The sequence below is a fragment of the Quercus lobata genome, chromosome 3 (genome assembly GCF_001633185.2).
Source record: "Quercus lobata isolate SW786 chromosome 3, ValleyOak3.0 Primary Assembly, whole genome shotgun sequence".
Lineage (NCBI taxonomy): Eukaryota > Viridiplantae > Streptophyta > Magnoliopsida > Fagales > Fagaceae > Quercus > Quercus lobata.
In genome coordinates this window covers 19072601-19095432 of record NC_044906.1, presented here as the reverse complement: position 1 = coordinate 19095432, position 22832 = coordinate 19072601, and the positions used below count along the sequence as shown (strand labels likewise).

Genomic DNA, 22832 nt, shown 5'->3' with positions numbered 1-22832 from the left:
AAAATTTTGTTAGCCAAATTAATTACACACACGCGTGTGTGTATATATATATATATATATATATATATGCATTATATTGGTTAGTGTGTACCTAGGTTATGATGTGTGTGGATATATGGAAATGTGTATAATGTATGTTAGCTACAAAATTTAGAACGTCTGTACGAGAATATTGCACTGTTGCATGGTAGTTGCATGTACGGACAAAGAATTGAATACCATTGTCTCTTTTTCTAATTCTCTGCATTTTTGTTATCTAAATAGTGTATCTAATAGTGATGATCCCCACTATGACCCTTACATATATGATATGAAGGTAGTTTTGCATTGCATTATCCCCAATTTGGTCACTTTCATTTGACTTCAAGTCACTGTCTTCTTTTACACCTTTTGCTAAAGTTTTTCTTTTAATCATGTTGTATACGTCTATATGTTTTTCTGAACTTTACAAGGGAAGTAATGGAAACTCTTATAAGCCAAAAGGCTTGTTAGGAATCTCACTTTTTCTTTCTTTCATAATAGAATAGTCTTAACTTCTATATAAAACCTCTGCCTCATTCTTATCCTCCAAACCCCTGCCTCATTCTCATCCACCACATAATCAAAAAATGAAAATGAATGTGCTCCTTCTCTTGTTCCTAGCAGCTATGGTGGTCAGAGCTGCTTCCCAACCACCAAACCCCATCCCTGTCCCTTATGACTTCTATTCCGTGGTCTTACAATGGCCAAAGTCGGTCTGCAACACTGGCTGGCATCAATGTACAAAACCAATACCCCCTTCTTTCACTCTGCATGGCCTATGGCCTCAACGTTATAGTTTTCCATGTTTTGATGACTGCACACGATACCCCGGAAATACAAAATTTGATAATAATTCGGTATTGTAATCTTCTTCTTCTTCCTTTTTTTTTTTTTTTTGGGTTAAAGGGCAAATAACACTGGCATTTTACTTGTTTGTTATTTATTTTTTATTTTATTTTGGCAGATACCTGATGATGATAGGAATGTTTTAATACAATACTGGCCAAACATGTACGGTGATAATGAAGCTTTTTGGAGGCATGAATATGAAAAACATGGGTCATGCGTCCACCCATTTTACTTAGATCAGTTGACATATTTTTTAACAGCTTATAGAGTGGCGACTTCTACTGACTTGTATAGCATCCTTCTAGCAGCAGGTTCTTTATATTTTGTATTATATAAAGATAATTTAATTCTTGCTAAAATAATATAATTTATACATTTTAATGAATTAAAAACTAACTTAAGTTTCCCGTAACCCCTTTTGTAGGCATTATATGTGGTGGCCCAACCACTTTCGGAGCTATTCGAACAGCAATTCATGCATCAACTAGATTTTGGCCCACCGTGCGATGCAATAGGAGCTTAACTAGAACCCTCCAATTGTTCCAAATATATCTTTGCTTCAACAAAATAACCAACGCGCCGATGGATTGCCCAAAGGATCAAAAAGGATGTACTGATCCTATTGACTACCCTCAACCTTAGTGTAGGGATGAAAAATGAACTTCTAGATCTAGATCTAGATCCACTCTCATTTCTAGTTTTGATTCAATTTCATCCATTTTTTCTTAAATTTTGGATTTTTTTATTATTTTTTTATTATTTTTTATATATATGATGAGAATTGATTAGTTAGGGTTTTTGGAGTTTAAATTGCTTTTTCATGCATGTGATTAAAATGGTTGCCATGATTGATTGAATGGATATATGAGATCTAGCCAGGTTGAATTTTCTCATTCTGTTGAGTTTTGCAGTTTTGATTTGTTCTAGATTTGTAGATTTTGAGTTTGTGTTCAAAACACTTGCATGGCATTTGAATTTTGAGCTTTTTTTTGATGGATTCATTGAGCTTTTTTGGACCTTTATTGCTTTTGAAAGTGGAATTTGACTTGGTTTTGATAATTGCTTTTGAAAATGAATGTTTCAACTTGATAATTTTTTTTTTTTTGGAAAAAAAAGAGTACCTTTATAAATTGGTTGAAAATTTAGCTACTCTTAGTAATTGAAATAAAACACAAAAATAAAATATTAAGCATTAAACTACGAATATAATAGAGAAAGAAATAATCATAATGCTATCACCAAAAAAATTTACAGAGAAGCCACACGTGGCTGCCTCTACATGCTACACCTTCATCCCTAGCCTCTATTTTCTCTCCACAATTTTACAAATTGACCAAAGGTTTATATATGAGAAGCCACTCCTAATACAAATCAAATTAGTCAACTTACCATTGCTTTGATTTGCTCATTTGTAATCCATCACATGCAGCTGACCTAAAGCCTTATTAGTAATTAGTAAAATCCCAGCGTTGCCCAAAAGTAAGAACTCCCATCCCAGGTTTGTGTTTTGGTGAAGAAATAAGGTGGTCCATGTCAAACATGCAATCAAGCCCGTTGTACATCTCTTACTAAAGCAAACAATTATATTTTCCTCTCTTTACTTTTCTTTTTCTTTTCTTTTTTTCTTTCTTTTGCTCTCCCAGCTTTCTTCTTGTCTCTTTTATTCTTTTCTTTCTTTTCCTTGCTTTGCTTTTCTTTTCTTTTTCATTTAACTTTTACTTCATGCTTTCCTGGTTTCTTCAAGTTGGCTTAGCAATTGGCATAGCCCCACTTGGCATGTAAAGTCCTTATTACCTATAACACAACTATAATATATAATCAGTCACAAAATAATATAAAAGTAAGGTCAAATTAATATGCATATATGATAGTTCGTTATTATCTATATTTCATGTACATCAATATACTGAATATTGAAATTAATAGAACAGTAATGTTTATGACATTTTTTCAAATATAGATTATATATATAAACATGATTATATATGAGACATTTGAATTGATCTTTAAACTACTTAATTAATTCAAATTTAAAATTAAAAAAAAAACAAAAACAAAAACAAAAAAACTTAACACTCATAAGTAACGACGTAAATAAAATGGTGCGATTTAGTATTAATGAGGAGAATATAACCAAACTCCTAGCATTATTTAGTTATATTCTTTATTAAGTAGAGAATTTTTCATACTTTTAAGAATTACGAAAAAAAAAAACAAACCATTCCATGCTATTGCCATGTGAACCAATGGAAAATCTAGCTAGTTTTGAAGAAGTACACCACGATCTTTTATTTTTATTTTAATTATCTATTTTTTGCGTACCACAAGTAAAAGAAGATTGCTTTTTTCCTTACAACGAGTATAAGAGGTTGATTTAATCAAAATTGTGAAGGAAATAATATTGAAACACAATATTCTTGATTAATAGTAAGATTGATTGGCTTTCTTTTTTCATGTATAAGTTATTAGATGATGCCATGTTGGGTACAAATTAGTACCAAATCCTTTGAATACCAAAAAAACATATAATATGAAGTGCATCCTAACAACCATTGAATAAAGACAATTACTAACAATAGTCATGACTCATCCTCATTCATTAATCACTTGATGTCTTTTTTTTGCTACAAGTGATGTGAGACTTAAGCTCCAGACTAATCACTAGATATTAATCCATTTATTTATTCAAAAAGTAGAATTAACAAAAGGAATCTAATTAATTGTGCATCCTTGTTAATGAAGGACTTATTTAGCTTACGTAAAATTTGAAAATCTATACAAAAAAGAAAGAAAGAAAGAAAAATGGACTAAACTTGGTCTTATTCCAGTTTGTAACAAAATGCAAGTCAATTAAATACGAATTGTATGTTGTCAACAGCTGGTTTTTGACACTTCTTAAACAAAATCTAACTTCTATTTTTAGTAATAATTTAACTTGCAGATCGAAAAAACTATTCAATTAAGAAAAGTACTAGCAACTCATCCATGATCACCAATTACAATGTGTCAAAATCCATTAACAAATGGATACTATTGATTTTACCTTAATGCAAAATGTGCATATAATTAAAGATTTTAGATTGCACTTCATTCTGGTTTGAAATACCCATGAAATAAATGAATAAACTTGGTCATATTTTGATTTAACAAGAAAGCTCAATTAAATGGAATCTGCATAGTCAATTAGCCATTAACAATCTTTTAAACAAAATTTACTTTCACTATTTATATTTTAACTTGCACATCCAAGTTAAATCTATATAATATTCTTCTATGTTACATCTTAATTATGTTACTCACTATGATCATAATCATTTATTTCAAATGTTTTAATCTAAAATTTTAATTTATTAATTTTTATTTAAAAGAAAGATAAAAATTTAAACACTTAGATATCATACCTAAAAATTTTAAGTAATACTATTATAAAATTTATAAATTACTTGTAAGTTTTCAAAACACATCTTTCCTTCATTTTCCCTCTGAAATAGACCATAAAAAAAGAAGATATTTATTTCACATCCGGATAAGAAAAGTATTTGCGTATGTCTAAAAGCCAATGTTGTGTATCCAAAAGTTAGTTCTTATAGATATACACCACTTGTTAAGTCCTCTAAACATGTATTTCATTTTCCAAATAAAATAAGCTATCAAAAAATAAATACTAATAGAGTGTTTAAACTATATAATTTTTTTGAATTTATGACTTCCCATCCTCATGTGAAATCAAAATAGAATATAAATGGGTAAGACTTAATAATAATAATAATAATAATAATAATAATAATAATAATAATAATAATAATAATAATAATATTATTATTATTATTATTATTATTATTATTATTATTATTATTATTATTATTATTGTGCTTGGGTATAATTATCCCAGATGCAGTGGGTGTTGTTATGGCAAGATGATGTTATAGAATCCCATGACCACATGTTCATGGGTGATTGACTTCTCAAAAGAAATTGAGTAAATTTAAAACCACAAATTATTTCATAGTTTTCTTGTCATAACTCTAACGTGGTATATTATGAGTTGTTAATTATTACTTGCACATGGACTCATCATTTTTTTTTTTTTTTTTACCAATTACACTCTTGCCATTTTTTTTTTTTAAGCAGCACATTAATATGGTTTTTTTAAATTAAAAAAAAAATTACGTGTAGGATTGGATTTTTTGATTCTCAATTCATATCATTTTTGCAAAAATCATATTATATATAAATTTGGTCAGCAGATTGTGTTTTCTCATGTTTGGTTATGAGGGTATTTTGGAGTTTTGCTATTAGTTGGGATATTTTAGAAATTTCACAAAGGAATATTCTAGAAAATAAAAAATTTCTTTAAGTTTAAAAAAGAGAGTAACAAAGTGGGATATTTTCTCATTTCCAAAACAGTAAAGGGTTACATTGTTTGGTTTTCAAAGATTAATGAGGGATTATGAACTATTCCAAACATAAAGGGAAAAATTTTTTTTTTTCTCATTTTTAAATATTAATGTCTTTTTTTGGTATCCTTGTAGTTTCTGTTAGCTTATTTACTAATATGAGATCAAATATAACTATGCAGTTTTCAATTAAAACGGCTATAGGTCGAAAATCTATAAAAAAAATTAAAAATTAACTTATTGTCAACAGAAGAAATAGTTTGGCTAAAATTTGTAACATAGAAAAAGGCTCAACCACAAAAGTGCTAATAAAAAAAAAAAAAAAAAAAAAAAAAAAAAAAAAGAGAGAGAAAAACTTAGCCATGTAGTTGTGATTAATGAATAAAAATATGATAGATAACAAGTCTGTATTCCATCAATCAAAATTTGTTAGGTTGTCAACCTCCCAAGTATTATAAATTGAGTTCAAATTTGATAAGAATGTGGTGTAAAATCCTTTGTTTACCCTTCCAATACAAGAATGCCACGTCGGGATTTCACAAATAATTGAGTAAGAGTTACCTCACACAATCAATTCTCATTAGTCATTACTACCTATCAAAAAAAAAAAAAAAAAAAAAACGTTGAAACCAAAAGTTAGATCTAGGCTGCTCCGTTGCCTCAGCTCCGGTGGCCAGCAGCCCATCCCGATCATCCTCATCGGCTGCAAGTTCTTCGATCATATCAAGACCATCATGGCCTGCCAAGAATGGAAAAGCCAAACCTGAGATTAGAAAGCTTCATTGATACCAATTTCCTAGCAAATGCAACGTGCCCTCACCATCCCTACCAAGAACCCTTAAATCCGATTTCTCTTGTGAAGAATTGAAAATAATCTTTTATTAAACAAACCCAGTAACAAACATTCACACAATAGCCTGACTTTACCACCCTTTATTGCAAATTGGAAACAAAAACTTATTTTAAAAAAACAATTTTTCCTCGTGTATGATTGTGTCCATTGCTGTGTGTACTGTGTACGACAGTAATTTTCGATACATGCATAATTGAAGACTTGAAGGTATTAGGTCCTTTGCAGAAAACACCACCACCATTAAATGCACTGTACCCATAGGCTGTACACAATGAAATCATCGAAGGACACTTAACTCTACCCTGATATTTGTTTAGTACTCTCAGTTTCATAAGTCCTCCCATAGCTGCAGACAACCCCAATCACCAAAACCAACAAAAACAAAAAGCATGAAACACTTACACTATCATCACCCTACAAAAACAAAAAAGTTTCTTGACATTATTATAGTTAATTTTTATTAGAAACGAAGAAAATCGGTATGACCAACAAAAGAAATACAGCACTTTCTATGGAGAGCAAAGTTGAATTCGTTACTGAAAAATGAAAACCTACTGAAGCGAGGAGTATTAGAGAACCTACATAAGATATATGGGTTCTCTAACCATGTTAGTGTACTTTGAGCCCATATATATATATATATATATATATATATATATGGGCTCAAAGAACACTAACATGCTACACAAGTTCGAACAATTGTGGACTGTTAAATATTAGCATTGATACACCATGTTGAATATGTTAGCATGGATGCGGAAGCGAAAGCATAAAGTATAGAACACAGTAACACACGAGAGTTATGTGGTTCAGCCTAACGGCTTACATCCACGGAGGAAACCCTAAAGAGCTACATCAATAATATATTAGAGTGTAGTACAAATCCCTGTGTTACAATGAATCGTAACATGTGTATATATAATAAACTAAACCCTAGACTAATAGACTTCTAGTACAAGTAGAAGACTTGGCTTGCACACAAAATAGAATTAGACTTAGGCCTATGCTAATGGGCTAATATATCTCTAACACCCCCTCTCAAACTCAAGATGGAAGCTTGATGAAATATTGAGATTTGATGAGGTTAAGAAGATCCCTTGAATGAAGTTTGGCTCTGTGACGGTAGTTTGAGGAAGGCAATGGTCTTGCAGTATTGATGCAACTTCTAACGGTGGTTTGACTATACCAGAGAGTTTTGACGGCAGTAGTAGGAAGCTAAAAAAGATGAACGCAGTGAAAAAACACCGAGGAAGACAAAGATTGCTCTTAAATATACCGTAAGGACAGAAAACCATAACCATAAGAAGGTGGCTCTGATACCATGTTAAATATTAGCATTGATACACTATGTTAAATATGCTAGTATTGATGCAGAAGCGAAAGTATAAAGTATAGAACACAGTAACACGTGAGAGTTATGTGGTTTAGCCTAACGGCCTACATCCACAGAGGAAACCTTAAAGGGCTACATTAATAATATATTAGAGTGTAGTACAAATCCCTGTGTTATAATGAATCATAATATGTGTATATATAATAGATTAAATCCTAAACTAATAGACTTCTAGTATAAGTAGGAGACTTGGCTTGCACACAAAGTAGAATTAGGCTTGGGCCTATACTAATGGGCTAATATATCTCTAACATGGACTTTATATATATATATATATATATATATATATATATATATATATATTTGGCCGACTCTTTGCATCAATTTGTTACTTCTGATAATTGCTTTGGATTGTACAAGGCCAATGTTGATGGAGCACTTTTCTCGGCACAGCAAAATGGGCTACAACAATTCGTGGAAATGGAGGCAATGGCAATGGCAATTAAGAGCAGTACTTTTTACAATATTTAATGCGCTGCCCATTGGGCATGCACAGTAACCGTTGGAGCAGCGTATGTCCTCTCACTAGTTGGCTTATAAAACCCTCCATTCCCCTCTTTAATCTCTTTAGTTTTTTTTTTTTTTTTAAAAAAACCACCAACCAAGAAACAAAAAAGTTTTTTCAACTACACAGCCGCCTCTTCCCTCTCTGTTTTGCTCTATTTTTCTGCTTCTCTCCACTGAAAATTTCAGCATCAATTTTTAGTTTTACGGAAAGGCAAATTAAGGTTGTTTTTAGTTCTTCTTGCTTGAGTGTGTGATCAACTTGAAGAAATCACTATAGTTTAATCTTGGGGGTTATTTGGCCAAGAGAACCATTCATACCGAGTTTTACTTTGGGTGACACAAATCAACCTTTAAGGACAACGCATTTTGCATGATTTTATAGTTTGTGAGATCTTTCTAACTCTATTTATTTACTTTTTAGCATTGCTAATTTTTTAGGGGTTGTATTGTTAAATCAAGACTTGTTTATTTAGCCTCATTTTCAACAAGTCCTTCTGTATACTTTTAAGAATTTTCTGGTTCTTCCATTTTATCTCTGCCTATTATAGACACAGCCAAAAACTCCTGCTAGCATATCATTTCTCAGAGGCTGCATGTGCATCTGGAAATGGTTCTAAAAAATTGTGATTGTCTGATGTTTGGACTGTTTAGTAATTTAGTGCTTTTTGAATACCATAATTTATTTTATTCTTGTGTCTTCTTTGTTTCAAGTTAGTATCATTTTTGAGATAGGCCCACGTAGTTCCAGATACCGATTTTTCATTTGTAATGTTATGTGTATGCCAAAATAGATATAATGATGTCTGTATGTGCTGATGCTTTGTGTTATCATGTGTTCTCAGTTCTCACTAGAGGTTTTTCGTTGATCATATGCAGGACAGACCACAATCTGCAAGATATAAGGGCCAAAATTTTCCTTCTGAAGAGAAGAAAAGTTGAAGCCCCCGAAGTTACACCTACAAATTCACTGCCAGTTAAAAGGAAAAAGAGATCACTATCTTCATTGGTGGTCAGCACTCCCAAAGTGCCGATTCAGACTGGCTTGACTGGAAGGAGAATAAAAGCTGCTATACGAGGTGTTTTTGCTGTTGAGGAACATACCAAGAAAGAAGATTCTGCAGAGGATCATCCTGTGAGCTCCAGCTCACATCCACATGATTCTCGAAACAAAGTTACTCGAAATAAAAGGCAGGTAAAGGAAGACATATGTTTGATCCTTTGTGCTTGTGTAACTTAAAATTTGATTTTGTTCCTACTTGCAAGCTTGCCTCTAAGGCAATTACATACTTGTACTATATTTATAGTTCTAAAACATTATGAAACGTTGCCAAGGTACGATTGAAATTCTATTGATTATAAAGACGTATACAAAAGCCAAGGTACAAAATGAAAGAGAATGTCTCTCTTTGCTTAGCTTGTATGGACGAGAGGGAGAATTGCAGTGTGTGAGATGAATTTGAATTTTTAAAAAGTGATGAAAGCTATGGCACTTTGTTTGTTTTAATGGAAAACCTTGTATAAATATAATTTTTCGTATTTTTCAGTATTTGGTAGTATCAGAAAAAATAAGTCAAAGAAAAATTATTTTTTTAGTCGATATAAAAAGTATATTTATTTTTAGAGATTATTTTTCACTAGTATTTTTTAGAAAACAACTTTATCTTACAGCAAACTAAATAAGAGAAACAATGAGATTATTTTTTAACTCATTAATTTAAGGTTGTTAAAAATAAGATAATTTTATAGAAAATATTTTTTTGGAAAATGACTTGTTTTGTAGAAAACATTATAGAGCATCAAGTGAAGGATCGAGATGAGTTGGGTTTAAATGCTTTGTGTTGTTTGATGTGGACTCGGGTTGACACTTTCTTAATTTAGACTGGGTTTAGATTTAAATGCCATTTGGGCTCAAGATTTTAAATCAAAAGGAACATTTGGGATTGGGCTAAGACCTGACGGGGTTAGGCTTAAGAAGTATGGGGTGGGGTGGGTAATGGTTGTAATTGTTTATGGGTCCTGCTGACCCAACCCACTTGTGTGTGGGTTAACCTCTACAATGCAACAAATTATCCAACATTACAACTAATTCTAGAAGACTTAAGCATAGAAAATGAAAAGACTATTGAAAAGCACACAACAAAGCCCACAAGCTACATAAAAGTGATAAAACATTAATTGTTTCTGGCTCCCACTTACTTTTGGCCTCCCTTAATTTCTTTCTTTCTTTTTTATTTTTTTATTTTTTTCATTTTTTTTATTTTTTATTTTTTAATGGGTTTTCTTTTGAGATTGGAACAGGAGTAAAAGTTTTAATTCTTAAACTATATGACGTTGTAATTTTGTTTTTATCTCACTGCACTATAATTTCACAAGGTATATTATTATTGTCTACAAAGCCTATGGTCTAAATTCATAAATTTCAGATATGTGCTCTGTCTCTGCCATTCATTTTTAAGCATGTAGAGATATATCATACGATTTAGCATGTTCTGGACCCTAAATATAGACCAACATTTGAAAGGTTGGTCATATTATTAATGGTTAAAGAAACTAATCTCAGATTTTTTATATTATAAATTGAGTTCATATTTATTTACCACTGAGTCAAATATATTTTCCATAAAAAATTAATAATTTGTGCTCCTAGCAAGTCATCCATGGAACATGTGTAGCATCTGTTTTGATGGGGGCTTCTTATTTTGTTATTTATTTTGGATAAGAAAATCATAATTTTATTAAGAAAAAGATATAAAAATATAACATTTTGAACTAAAATTAATTCAATAATATTAAGATTTTCCTTTATTCAAGTTACATAGGTAACAATATGCCTAGTATGTTAATTGCTGAGCCAAGATATGTGCCAAACGATTACCCTTGTCTTCTAACATTATCTTCTAACATGATTTACCAAAATCTGTTGAAATTCATGAAACTTGTGCCGAAACCCTTCAATTATATTGGCTATAGCAGTTGGTGGATCATTCACCCCAATGGTGGCGTCGTAGATAATATTTGACTCACATTCAAACACCACTTCACGGGCACCCACATCCCAAGCAAAATTAACTCCCTCCTCTTTTGCCATTGCCTAACTCTCCAAAGGCCCCAGCAGGTAAGGGAGTCATTTGCTTAGTGTTGTCGTGACATAGACTACACTATCCCAAATTACCACCCCAACTACGGTGGATTGAAGTGCTCCAAACATGGTGCTGTCAACATTAATTTGGTATAAGGGGGTGTAGGACAGTGGCTATTCTAGAAATTTTTCTAAGGTGGTCATTAAGAAACTTAAATTATATAATATTTAATAATAAAAAATAGCTATATCTCATTACCAATGCTACAAGCTATATATTTTTTTCAAAATTTTAGTTAAATAATTTTTTTTTGGATTTTTATTATTGTTTGTAAAGGCTCAATATATTGTTAAAATGACCAAAATTTGACTAAAAACTTATTGTAGCATAAGACTACAACTTTCACTAAACAAATTAACATGACTGTATATTTTGAAAATCTAATTGTTAAATTCTATGTTTTTCTTTTTATATTCTTAAAATACATGTCAAGTTTCATGTCAATCAGATGTTATTTACTATTTGATTCATAAACTTATTTTTTGCATATAATTTTAGACTACAAAAACTCAAAAATTAAACATTTGATTAATAAAATAATCTATTTATCTTTAATCTTCTTGAAATTTTGTAAACATGGAGGATATAAAAAAAAATCCTAATTGTGGAATTGTTAAAATTCATATCTAATAAAAAAATATTGAGTGAAGTTGTAGCTTTAATTTATAATCAAGTTTGTTGCTAAATTTTGTCCAAAGTTTAATGATATTGGACCTAAAAAAGAAATTTAGGGTGGTCACACATTTTCTTTTTTTTTTTTAAAGTTTAGAAAATCATAAATTTTTTTAATAAGTTGTAGCCATAATACTGATTTTTTTTTTCCCAAACCAGCGTGGTCTTGTGAATACCCTGACTCTAACATGGACCTGCCAGTGGTGTAGGAGGAGGTACCCACCGTGCGTCTTCCACAGCCTCAACCCAAGAAATCTTGAGATTAGCCGTTTGAAATTCATATAACATGTACCTCGTCTTCTGCACTATTGCCGAAGCTTGTAGTCTAGCGTTCCCCTGTCTCACTCCATTTTGACTGAACCATAGGCCTCAAGCTACCATAACAACCAACTCCAGTATCTCATCCACGAAATGACGAACATTCATTAGATACCATAAAAAATCAGCAAATTCTGGAAAGGATGATCCTCGTGTGTCAAAATGTATAACTGTGTGGTTCCAAACTTCACACGCAACAGCCAATCCCCATAATACGTCCCCCACTCTCTGCCTCGGCTCCGCACGCCTCCAAAGGGTTCATGCGCAATGATTTTAAAAACTATAGTGGGAATCAATGATAATGGTGCAAACATGGCAGACCCAAAAGGCACATAATCAAGCATAATGAATATGATTTGAAATTTCTTATAAGAAAAAAAAAGGGCTCCGTTTGCCATTGCTGACTAGAATCCTATTGCGGTTCATATGGAATACATCTGGTAAAACTAGATGCCATTGTTATTGACCATGTGAAACACACTAGACTTTTCTTGGGTCAAACTCTAAGCCATTCCACTTAATTATCCTATTGGCAATTGTGGATATACAGTGTTTGGACTATTCGTTCATGGAAAAGAAAGGGGTAGCATAGTCCATTAACGCAATTTGGTTTTTTGGTTTTTCAATTTTTAACCTATTAATCAACTCAATGGGCAATCTAACATTGACTGGTTGCAACGAAGTTCATGTTTGGCATTTGATCTAACATTGATTGATTTCCACAACTACATTACGTTTGAAATTAAATGTGCTAAATCTAGTCAACACGTTGAATAGTGAATTCAACAACCCTAAAACTTGGACCGAAAAGAATAGAGTTGACAGTTGAGTTGATATCAACTTGATGCTCCCGTGTGTATATATAATATATCCACGATTGCATCATCCAAAAAAAGACACATAAGCAAAGAGTTTAGAGCTAGAGACCTGAGACAAGGACAGTGATTTTGATTCTCATCTTTGGCTGGTTTTACGCATATTTTTGTTAGTAGTTTTCAAGATTATTGTTATGTCAAACTCAATGGGAGGATTCATTGACATGTTGCCAGAAGATTGTGTATCCACAATCCTATCCTTCACCTCTCCAACAGACACATTTAGATCTTCAATGGTGTCATCCACCTTTAATTCAGCGGCGAAGTCCGACGTTGTTTGGGAGATGTTCTTGCCGGCTGATTATAAGGATGTTTTGTCAAGGGTGGTCACTCCTTTGGCATTTACTACAAAGAAGGAGCTCTTTCTTTGTCTGTGCAATCCAATTCTCATAGATGGTGGTAGAAAGGTAGGTTTGAAATGATTTCCTGCCTAACACTTAATTTTTCATGCATTTAATATTGATGTGTTTTGTAAAATGCTAGTGGATTAATTGAATTACTCTTAACGGACTTGTGAAGTTTGTCCCAAAAAAAAAAAAAAAAAAAAAAAAAAAAAAAAAAAAAAAGAAAAGAAAAGAGCCTATTCTAAACAGACCCTCCTTCCCCTTGTTTTTTCGATACGTGTTTAGTAGAAAAAAATTAAATAAGAGAAAACCCTTTATTGATAAACGTGCATTGAACTAGTTCCACGTTACAAAAGGTGTTAATCATGTAAATGTTGCTATTGAATTTTCACAAATTTTTTTATTCTCAAAAAAAAGAAAAAAGAAAAAAGAAAAAGCGCAATGTTTTTCTAATAGAGGGGATAGGATTTAAATTTCTATGCATTTGGTGGCAAACATTTATTTCACATGCTGCAATAGCGAGATTGATTGATTTCAAATGCTAATAACGCCACCTAACGAAAAAAAGGAAAGAGAGAAGAAGATAGATTTCAAATGAAATATGTCAAAGTCTAACACAACAGAAATGGTACCAACCAATATTCCATGGAATGTCCATCGGGACCCTACTGTAGTCTAAGTATGACCGTATAAGAAACTAGTTAAGTATACATAAGGCTTTTTTATATATTCATCATATGATGAATATAAAAAAAAAAGCCTTATGTATATAAAAAAGCCTTTTTTGCTTTTATAGATGTATAGATTGCTTTACGTATTATGAGAAAATGATGGATTATTTAAATATGTAAATTTTAGATATAGCTTCTTGTATTAGTTTTAAAATTCTAATTTAATCATATAGCTGCATTAGTCAATATAGTACAAATTTTGTTATCTTTTCACAAGAATAATTAAATTTAATTGTATTATTCATCGACCAATTAAGCACACAATTAATTTAATTGAAAATTTTAAGGTATAGTAAAACGTATCTAAATTTTCTTCTATTTAAATAATAAATGGATTGCCTTAAAATTGATAGGATTAATTACACAGTATAATTAATTTTTATTTTTGTTTTATATTCATAATAATGCAGAGCTTCAAGTTAGAGAAATTGTCAGGAAAAATATCGTATATGCTGTCAGCAAAAGAACTTTCTATATCATCGCAAAATGATCCAATGCAGTGGACCTGGAAATCAATACCTCAATCAAGGTTACTTTTATCTTGTTCTTTCTTTAAATTCACCTAGCATTCAATAATATAAGAGCATTGTTCTACTAAAATACTAATAAGTGTGTATATATATATATATATATATATTTTTTTTTTTTTTTTCCACAACCTGCCAAGTTTGTAAATTGTGATTGAAATATCTTGTTTATATGAGTCCATTATTGATATCACTTTCATATACTATGTTTGTCTCAATCACAAAAGGATATATATTTTACAATTATGAATTTTTTTTGTGTTATTAAATTTAGTGACTAATCTATATTGCCTGTTAAAGAAAATGAACTAACCAAAACTTTCAACATTTTCAATTTTTCTTATTCCACAGATTCTCCGAAGTGGCTGAGCTTAGAACAACATCTTGGTTAGAAATTCATGGCAAAATCAAAACTCAAATTCTATCACCTAACACAACATATGGCGCTTATCTTATAATGAAAATTTCTAATCGTGCATATGGACTTGATTCAATACCGTCTGAAATGTCAATTGAGGTGGGCAATAAAGTATGTAATGGCACGACTTATCTTCGTCAGGAAGATGGCAAGAAGCAACAAATGGATTGCTTATTTTATAGGAACCGCACAGAAGTGTTGAGAAAGAGAGTGATAGAGGGCATTGAACAAATCCCAAGTGAAAGAGAGGATGGGTGGATGGAGATTGAGCTGGGAGAGTTCTTTAGTGGTGAAAGTTATGAGGAGGTGAAGATGAGTTTTATGGAGGTTAAGGGTTATCAATCAAAAGGAGGACTCATCCTTGAAGGAATTGAAATAAGGCCTAAAAACTATGAATGAGTGCGGGAGAAAGAGTACCACAAAGATTATACAGAAGAAAAAAAAATAGAAAGGCACAAAGGTGTTTCTTTTTTCATTTTAAATATGTATATACAGGTTCTGATTGATTCTTTCATTTGTTTTATGTGTTAAAGTGCAAATGTGTTAGGTGAAGTAAGATACATAGTAGAAGATAAAATGATGATACTAAGCTATTGTTTGCTTTTGGCAAGGAAATCAAAGATTTTTTTTTTTTTTTTTAATGTTTATATTTTACAAAAGAATATAAAGATTATTTCTTTGGGATACAAGAAAGGAATTTTTGTTCATTTTTTCCAATATTTTATAGGAGTTAGACACATGCATGCCACGCAACCAAAGACTATTTCTTTGGGACACTTCTATATTTTTTCCTATATTTTTGTTGATTGAAATGGTTTGGACTTGTAGAGTTTGTCCAAATCCAAAGAAAAAAGAGCTTATTCTAAAACTCTTCTATCTTCTCCTTCTGCATGTGTTTATGCGAGTGGTTTTAAAAAAATAAATGAAAACGACTAGTACACATATATAGCTACAGCCTAAGTGTACATATAGTACAAATAATTTCATTTTAGAAGGAAATTTGTGACTTTTTTTTTTTTTTTGGAGAAAAAGGAAATTTGTGACATATTCATTGTAAATTGTAGTTTGTGTGTACTATATGTATACTGGAGTGTATGTAATAAATATTACTAAAAAAATAAATCCTTATAAATTAATATGCATGGATTTAATTCTACATTACAAGTGGTAATAAACATGTAAATGTATGTATGTTACTATTGAATTTTCACCTTTGTTTTTCAAGAACTGTGAAGTTCAATTTCTAATAAAGAAGTCAATTGTTCAAATCCCACTCTTGGATTCATGTATTGCTTAGAGAGGATCATGGATTATTTAAATTACCAAAATTTAGGTATGGTTACTTAAATTTGTTTACCCAATTAAATTTAATTATATAGTTACATAAATCTATACATGCAGTACAAAAAATGTGTTATACTCTCATAAGAATAAAAAAAAAAAATTCAATTATATAGTTCATTGACCAATTAATCACACAATTAAGTTAATTGAAGAACTAAGAATTTTTTAGAATGTGCGGAGATACATTGATGATTGAGACAATTTAAGCTAATCGTACGGTCAAGCATCAACTAGAAATTATAACCCTAGTTCAACCCCCCTTTCATTGAGTAAAACCCAAATTAATTGGGATAGGAATTAAAACCGTTTTTAAAGCTACCTAGTATTGGAAAGTTCGGAAAGTAATCGATCCTATCTTTTTAATGTCACTAAGAACAGATCAATCGTACTAAGAAAATGTGTAAACACGTGTTCTTTCTCTGTCAAAAGAGAAAAACTACGGCCACATTATTATTCTTACAACAATCATTGGGGGCACCGACTGTAGTCTCATTACTTAGTTCTTCCATCTCCCACTCATTAATCTGCCTTTTTTTTTTTCCTCTTGTTTATTGAAATTTAATGCATCTTTTTTATTTCTTTAATTTAAAGAAAAAAGAATAATTTAGAACATTATTACAAGGGTGGATGATTGGTTGGGACTTAATTGGGAGCATTAAATACATGGTTCATGTTCACACATGCCTGATTTTTATGATTGTCTATGTTAATTTCATGATTCAATATTTACGCCTTTTTTTCTCCCTTTATTTATTTAAGTAGCTTTACGAAGGCCTTAAGAAATGCCAAATCATATTTATATATTCATTCACTTAGACTTAAAATATGGACTCTACATATGTTAGAATTGCAATGCCTATTGCAGATTTTTGTTACGTATATTCACAAATCATATCCAATACTATACTATGAATAAGGGATGTGAGGAAGAAAACTTCAGTGGCTAAGGGATGAATTTTGATTTTAAATTTTAAAATATGTGACACCACTTTTATCGTTAAATCTTTGGCTTGAGATTACTTGTCTATCAATTTTGTAAGCAGATAAAAAAGAGGGCTCATGGATAGAATTTGAAATAAGGAAATTTAAAGGTACTATTTTTTTTTTTAATAATTACAAACTGATAAAATAACCTTTGTTATTATTATCTTTCTTTTTTCTTTTTCTTTTTCTTTTTTATACAAAGAAGTAGCGTTTTGAGTATTTGGTAAAATAGTGTCTGTTTGGGAACAATTTATCTATTTTTTTGCTAAAAATGTGCTAAAATATACTTGTATTTTTGAAAAAAAAATTGAAAAAGTAAAAATATGTGAGAAAAAGTGAGATTTTAAAAAATTTTATATAAAAACTAAATATTAAAGGTGATGCCATACAGACTGTCACTTCTTAGTCCCTACCCATAAATGAGATGCTTTAGAAACCTCATAGACTAATAGTATGGTGGATAAAATTTAGAACGTTTGCATTATGACACATCCTTTAAATTCATTGAGCACACCAACTAAATATTCATAAAGGGATGTTATTATTTTCATATCAACAACATATTTAACAAAGTAGTTTTTTGTATTATATTTAAAATTGAAAATTAATTTGTAAAGATTTTTTTGTAAAAATTTTTGATACCCTAAAAATCACTCTCAGGCTTGAAATAAATGATGGGTTGGGGGTCCAAAAAAGTCTCGTTGTTATTTGGCTGAAATTGGATATGATTTAGCTTTGGCTTGGCTCAAATTTTGTGAAAACGAAAAGTGGGGTGGCATATTGCAATTATAGAAGGTGAGATTGTGAGAAGACACATCAATGTAGCCTCATTTTAGGCATATAACTTACAATATAATTATAGGCATGCACATGATACCTTATAAATCCACTTGAATCTTAACAAAATTTTTGTGTAACTTAACGAATGGTATTACCTAATCTTTCTTACAAAGAGAGCTTGGATTCAACCACCTTATCCTTTTTGTTGTAACGAAAAGAAAAATCCTTTCTAATCTCAATTAAACGTCTTAATCAACATATTATTTCTACAATTTTGTAGGGATAAAAACTGTATTTTTTTTTCCGGCTTCTCTCATATCTCATAGTTATTTGAGAAGAGATGTCATTTGGTGAAATATCGTTGACAAAAAAAAAAAAAAAAAAAAAAAAAAAAAAAAAAAAAAAAATTAAGATGGAGATAGATAGAGGCTATTTGGTTTTTTTTTTTTTTTTTTTTTGTTAGAGATATATAATCTCTCTTTTTGGAAGAGTCAAGTGATAAACGTTAGATTTTATTAATAGATTTTTTTTCTATTAATTAAAGAAACAAAAAACAAAAAACATATGCTCCCCAAATCTATTAAGAGATAAAAATAAGTATTGTAATCCTTTGGAGCATTTTTTTTTCTCCTTTAATTTCTATACCTTTAAAGCTCTGAAATTCTTGTATTTATTTATAGAATTATAGGATTCTTTTAGGTGATTGTTTTGATGGACTTCGTTTTAAGGCAATTCCTCTAGTTTCGACAACATGCGAGCCCAAGGGTACAGGCCTAATATATTTCATCACTATATTGTGAGTTGATGATAATGGTATATATAATGGTGTAAACATATATAGCAGACCCAAAAGGCACATAATCAAGCATAATGAATTACATATAGGGTTTATCTCTAATCTTTTGGCATAAAATATGAAATGAAATCCGAGTGGCCAGAATCAAAAAAATAAAAAATAAAAAAAATAAAAAAGAAAAAGAAATCCGAGTGGCCATGTTGCTAAAAAAAGGTCTCCTACATTTGCCATTGCTGATTGGAATAATGTGGCTCATATGGAAGACCACTGGTACTACTATATGCCTTCGTTATTGACCAAATCAAACACACCAGACTTTGCTGGGTCAAAGTCTAATCCATTGCACTTGATTATCCTATTGACAATAGTGGATATACAGTACTGCCTTTTTTGGGATAATTGTGGATATAGTGTTAAGATTATTGCTTCGTGGCCGGGAAAATACGAGAAAGTCTAAATTTGCACAAAATTGGACATATAACGAAGTTGCAAGTAGAAATTGTCAAATTTTTACTTGAAAAAATTGCCAACTGCTTGAAAAAAATTGTCAGATTTCTTGTGTGCATACCATTACTCATAAAATATTGGGTAATTACCAACAAAGTTAATGTTTGACATTTGGTCTTAAAATTGGTTGATTTCCATGATTACCTTATGGCCTGGATGGAGAGGAGAAGGAGAGGGAGTAAAGGGGAGTAGAGTAAAATTGGATAAAAAGAAACTAATTTTATACTAAATCTACTTTACTTTACTCTACTCTTCCTCCCTCCCCCTCAATCCAAACAGACCATTACTTTGGACATGTGGCATGTGCTAAATTTAGTCAACACGTCTGAAACTTAGACAGGAAAGATTATCAATTTGAAGCTGATCAGTCTCTATATATACTAAATGCATCAACCAAAGAAAAGACACATCAGCAAAGAATTAAGAGCAAGAAACCTGAGACAAGGACATTGCTTTTGATTATTAGCTTTGGCTGGTTTTACACATATATCTTTGTTAGTATAATTTTCTAGATAATTGTTATTTTAAACTCAATGGAAGGATTCATTGACATGTTGCCAGAAGAGTGTGTATCTACAATTTTGTCCTTCACCTGTCCAACAGACACATTCCGATCTTCAATGGTGTCATCCATCTTTCATTCAGCGGCGGAGTCCGATGTTGTTTGGGAGAGATTCTTGCCGGATGATTATAAGGATGTTGTGTCAAGGTTGGTCACTCCTTTGGCATTTACTACAAAGAAGGAGCTTTTTCTTTGTCTCTGCAATCCAGTTCTCATAGATGGTGGTAGAAAGGTATTTTTGAAATGATTTTCAAACTCACCCTTAAACATTTTTCTTGCATTCAATATTGATGTGTTTTGTAGAAAAGCTACTGAATTGAATGAATTAATTTTTTATAATTTGAAAATTGAGAGTGGGGAATTTTGAATCTTGGATATTTTTGTTAGAAATACCAAGAGACCAATTGAGTTAAAAAAATATTGACAAAAAAGAAAAAAAAAAAAAAGCCTATTCTAAACAGACCCTACTCACTCCTCCCTGTTTTTTTTTTTTGGTGCATGCATGGGTTTATGCGTGTAGCAAAATTTTTTTTTTAATAATAAACATGCATGCACGGAACGACTTTCACGTTGCAAGTGGTATTAAACATGTAAATGTTGCTAAAGCCATTGAATATTCACAATTGTTTTAATAGATCAAAGGATGAGATTTAAATTTCTATGCATATGGTGACAAACATTTATTTCACATGCTGCAATATGAGACTGGCAGATTTGAAATGGAATATGTCAAAGTCAAACACAACGGAAATGGGATCAACCATTTCATGGAATGTCCATCCCGACCCTCCAGTAGTATAAGAATCTAATTATATATAAATATATATATATATATATATATATATATATACACACACTAATTTATGGGATAATTAAGCATATATATAAGGGTACTTTATAGATTGGATTCATGTATTGCTTACAGAAAATGATGGATGATTTAAATATGTAAAATTTAGGTATAGCTTCTTAACTATTTTTTTAGTGAGTAAGTTTCTTACATTAGTTTTCGCAGTTTAATTTAATTATATAGTTGTATTAATCAATATAATAAAAAATGTGTTATTTCTCATCAGAGTAATTAAATTATATATTTATTGACCTATTAAGCAAAAACTTAAAGTATAGTAAAATATATCTCAATTTTCTTCTGCTTAGATAATAAATGAATTGACTTTAAATTGATAAGATAGATTACAAAGTATACTTAATTTTCATTTTCGTTTGATATTCTTAATAATGCAGAGCTTCAAGCTAGAGAGATTGTTTGGCAAAATATCATATATGCTATCAGCAAGAGAACTTTCCATAGCATGGGGCAATGATCCAATGCAATGGAGTTGGAAATCAATACCTCAATCAAGGTTACTTTTCTCGTGCTCTTTAAAAATTGCCTAGAATTTGATAATATAAAAGTATTATTCTACAGCTATGTTAACAACAATTCTTTTCACAACTTATTAAAAAGAAAATTTTTAATTGAAGCATCTTGTTCACATGGGCCGATAACTGGCACAACTTATATTATGTCCCAATTATAATAATTAACATCAATATTATGAAAATTTTTGTGTCATTAGACTTATTAATTATTCTATATGCTCAGACAAAGAAAGAGAGGGGAAAATGTAATAACCAAAGCTTTCAAATTGTCTTCCACAGGTTCACAGAAGTGGCTGAGCTTAGAACAACATGTTGGTTAGAAATTCGTGGCAAAATCAATACTCAAATTTTATCACCAATGACAAGATATGGTGTTTATCTTATAATGAAAATTTCTAACCGTGCATATGGGCTCGATTCAATACCATCTGAAATGTTAGTTGAGGTGGGCAATAAAGTATGTAATGGCATGACTCATCTTCGTCATGAAGATGGCAAGAAGCAACAAATGGAGTGCTTATTTTATAGAAACCGCACAGAAGTGTTGAGAAAGAGAGTGATAGAGGGCACTGAACGATTCCTAAGTGAAAGAGAGGATGGGTGGATGGAGATTGAGCTAGGAGAATTCTTTAGTAGTGAATCTTATGAGGAGGTGAAGATGAGTTTGATGGAGGTTAAGGGTTATCAATTAAAAGGAGGTCTCATCATTGAAGGAATTGAAGTAAGGCCTATAGATTCATGAAGGAATGTTTGCGTTAAAATGAGGGACAAAAAGAGTACAACAAAGATGATACTAAACAAAAAGAAAAAGACAAATGTGTTTGCTTTTCCCAATTTATGTGCGAATACATGATTTGATTAATTCTTCCATTTGTTTTATATTTTAAGGTGCAAATGTATAAGGTGAGGAAGATAGTAGAGAGTATCAGATTCTAATAGTAGAAAATGCGTACGGAGTACAAGATACATTGTATAAGGTCTCTTACTATAATTACCGTCAAAAAAGGTCTCTTACTAATTAGATTTCCACTCCCCTTGTTGACTTGATATTAGCTTGTGGTCCATTTTCCTTAAAAGGAATAATGTATCTCATAGAATTTCTTCCTTATTTAAATGTTATAAATTTATTTGATTTAGTTTGTTACTTCAAAAATTTCTATTTCTTTCAAACATAGATTGGTCATGTGTAAATTTAGTGAAAGGAACCAATATTTTGAAATGAACTATTTATTTGAACTGCAATATTATGGCATATGATTAATTCATCATACAATTTGGCTACACTTTAGACCTTGCTAAAATTGATTTATGTTGACACATAAACTCATTTCTTTTGAGGCATATACGGGCAAACTTTTTGAGTACTTTACATATACACTAATTAAGTAATTACATAGAAATATCCCTTATGATGGCTCTAAAATTCTTGCT

General features: G+C 30.9%; 3 protein-coding genes across 3 annotated transcripts; all 3 read left to right on the top strand.

Annotated features, from left to right (window-relative positions):
* Positions 1–597: 597 nt before the first annotated feature.
* On the top strand, positions 598–1512 carry LOC115979293 (ribonuclease 1-like). The gene is made up of 3 exons (XM_031101305.1): positions 598–878; positions 986–1181; positions 1295–1512. The coding sequence occupies exons 1-3, from the start codon at positions 609–611 to the stop codon at positions 1510–1512; spliced, it is 684 nt and encodes a 227-aa protein (XP_030957165.1). The 5' UTR covers positions 598–608.
* Positions 1513–13171: 11659 nt separating this feature from the next.
* Positions 13172–15444, top strand: LOC115980489 (F-box protein PP2-B15-like). Its single transcript, XM_031102730.1, has 3 exons — positions 13172–13432; positions 14511–14629; positions 14979–15444. The coding sequence occupies exons 1-3, from the start codon at positions 13172–13174 to the stop codon at positions 15442–15444; spliced, it is 846 nt and encodes a 281-aa protein (XP_030958590.1).
* A 4545-nt stretch (positions 15445–19989) lies between these two features.
* LOC115980488 (F-box protein PP2-B15-like) lies at positions 19990–22143 on the top strand. Its single transcript, XM_031102729.1, has 3 exons — positions 19990–20250; positions 21264–21382; positions 21681–22143. The coding sequence occupies exons 1-3, from the start codon at positions 19990–19992 to the stop codon at positions 22141–22143; spliced, it is 843 nt and encodes a 280-aa protein (XP_030958589.1).
* Positions 22144–22832: the final 689 nt, after the last annotated feature.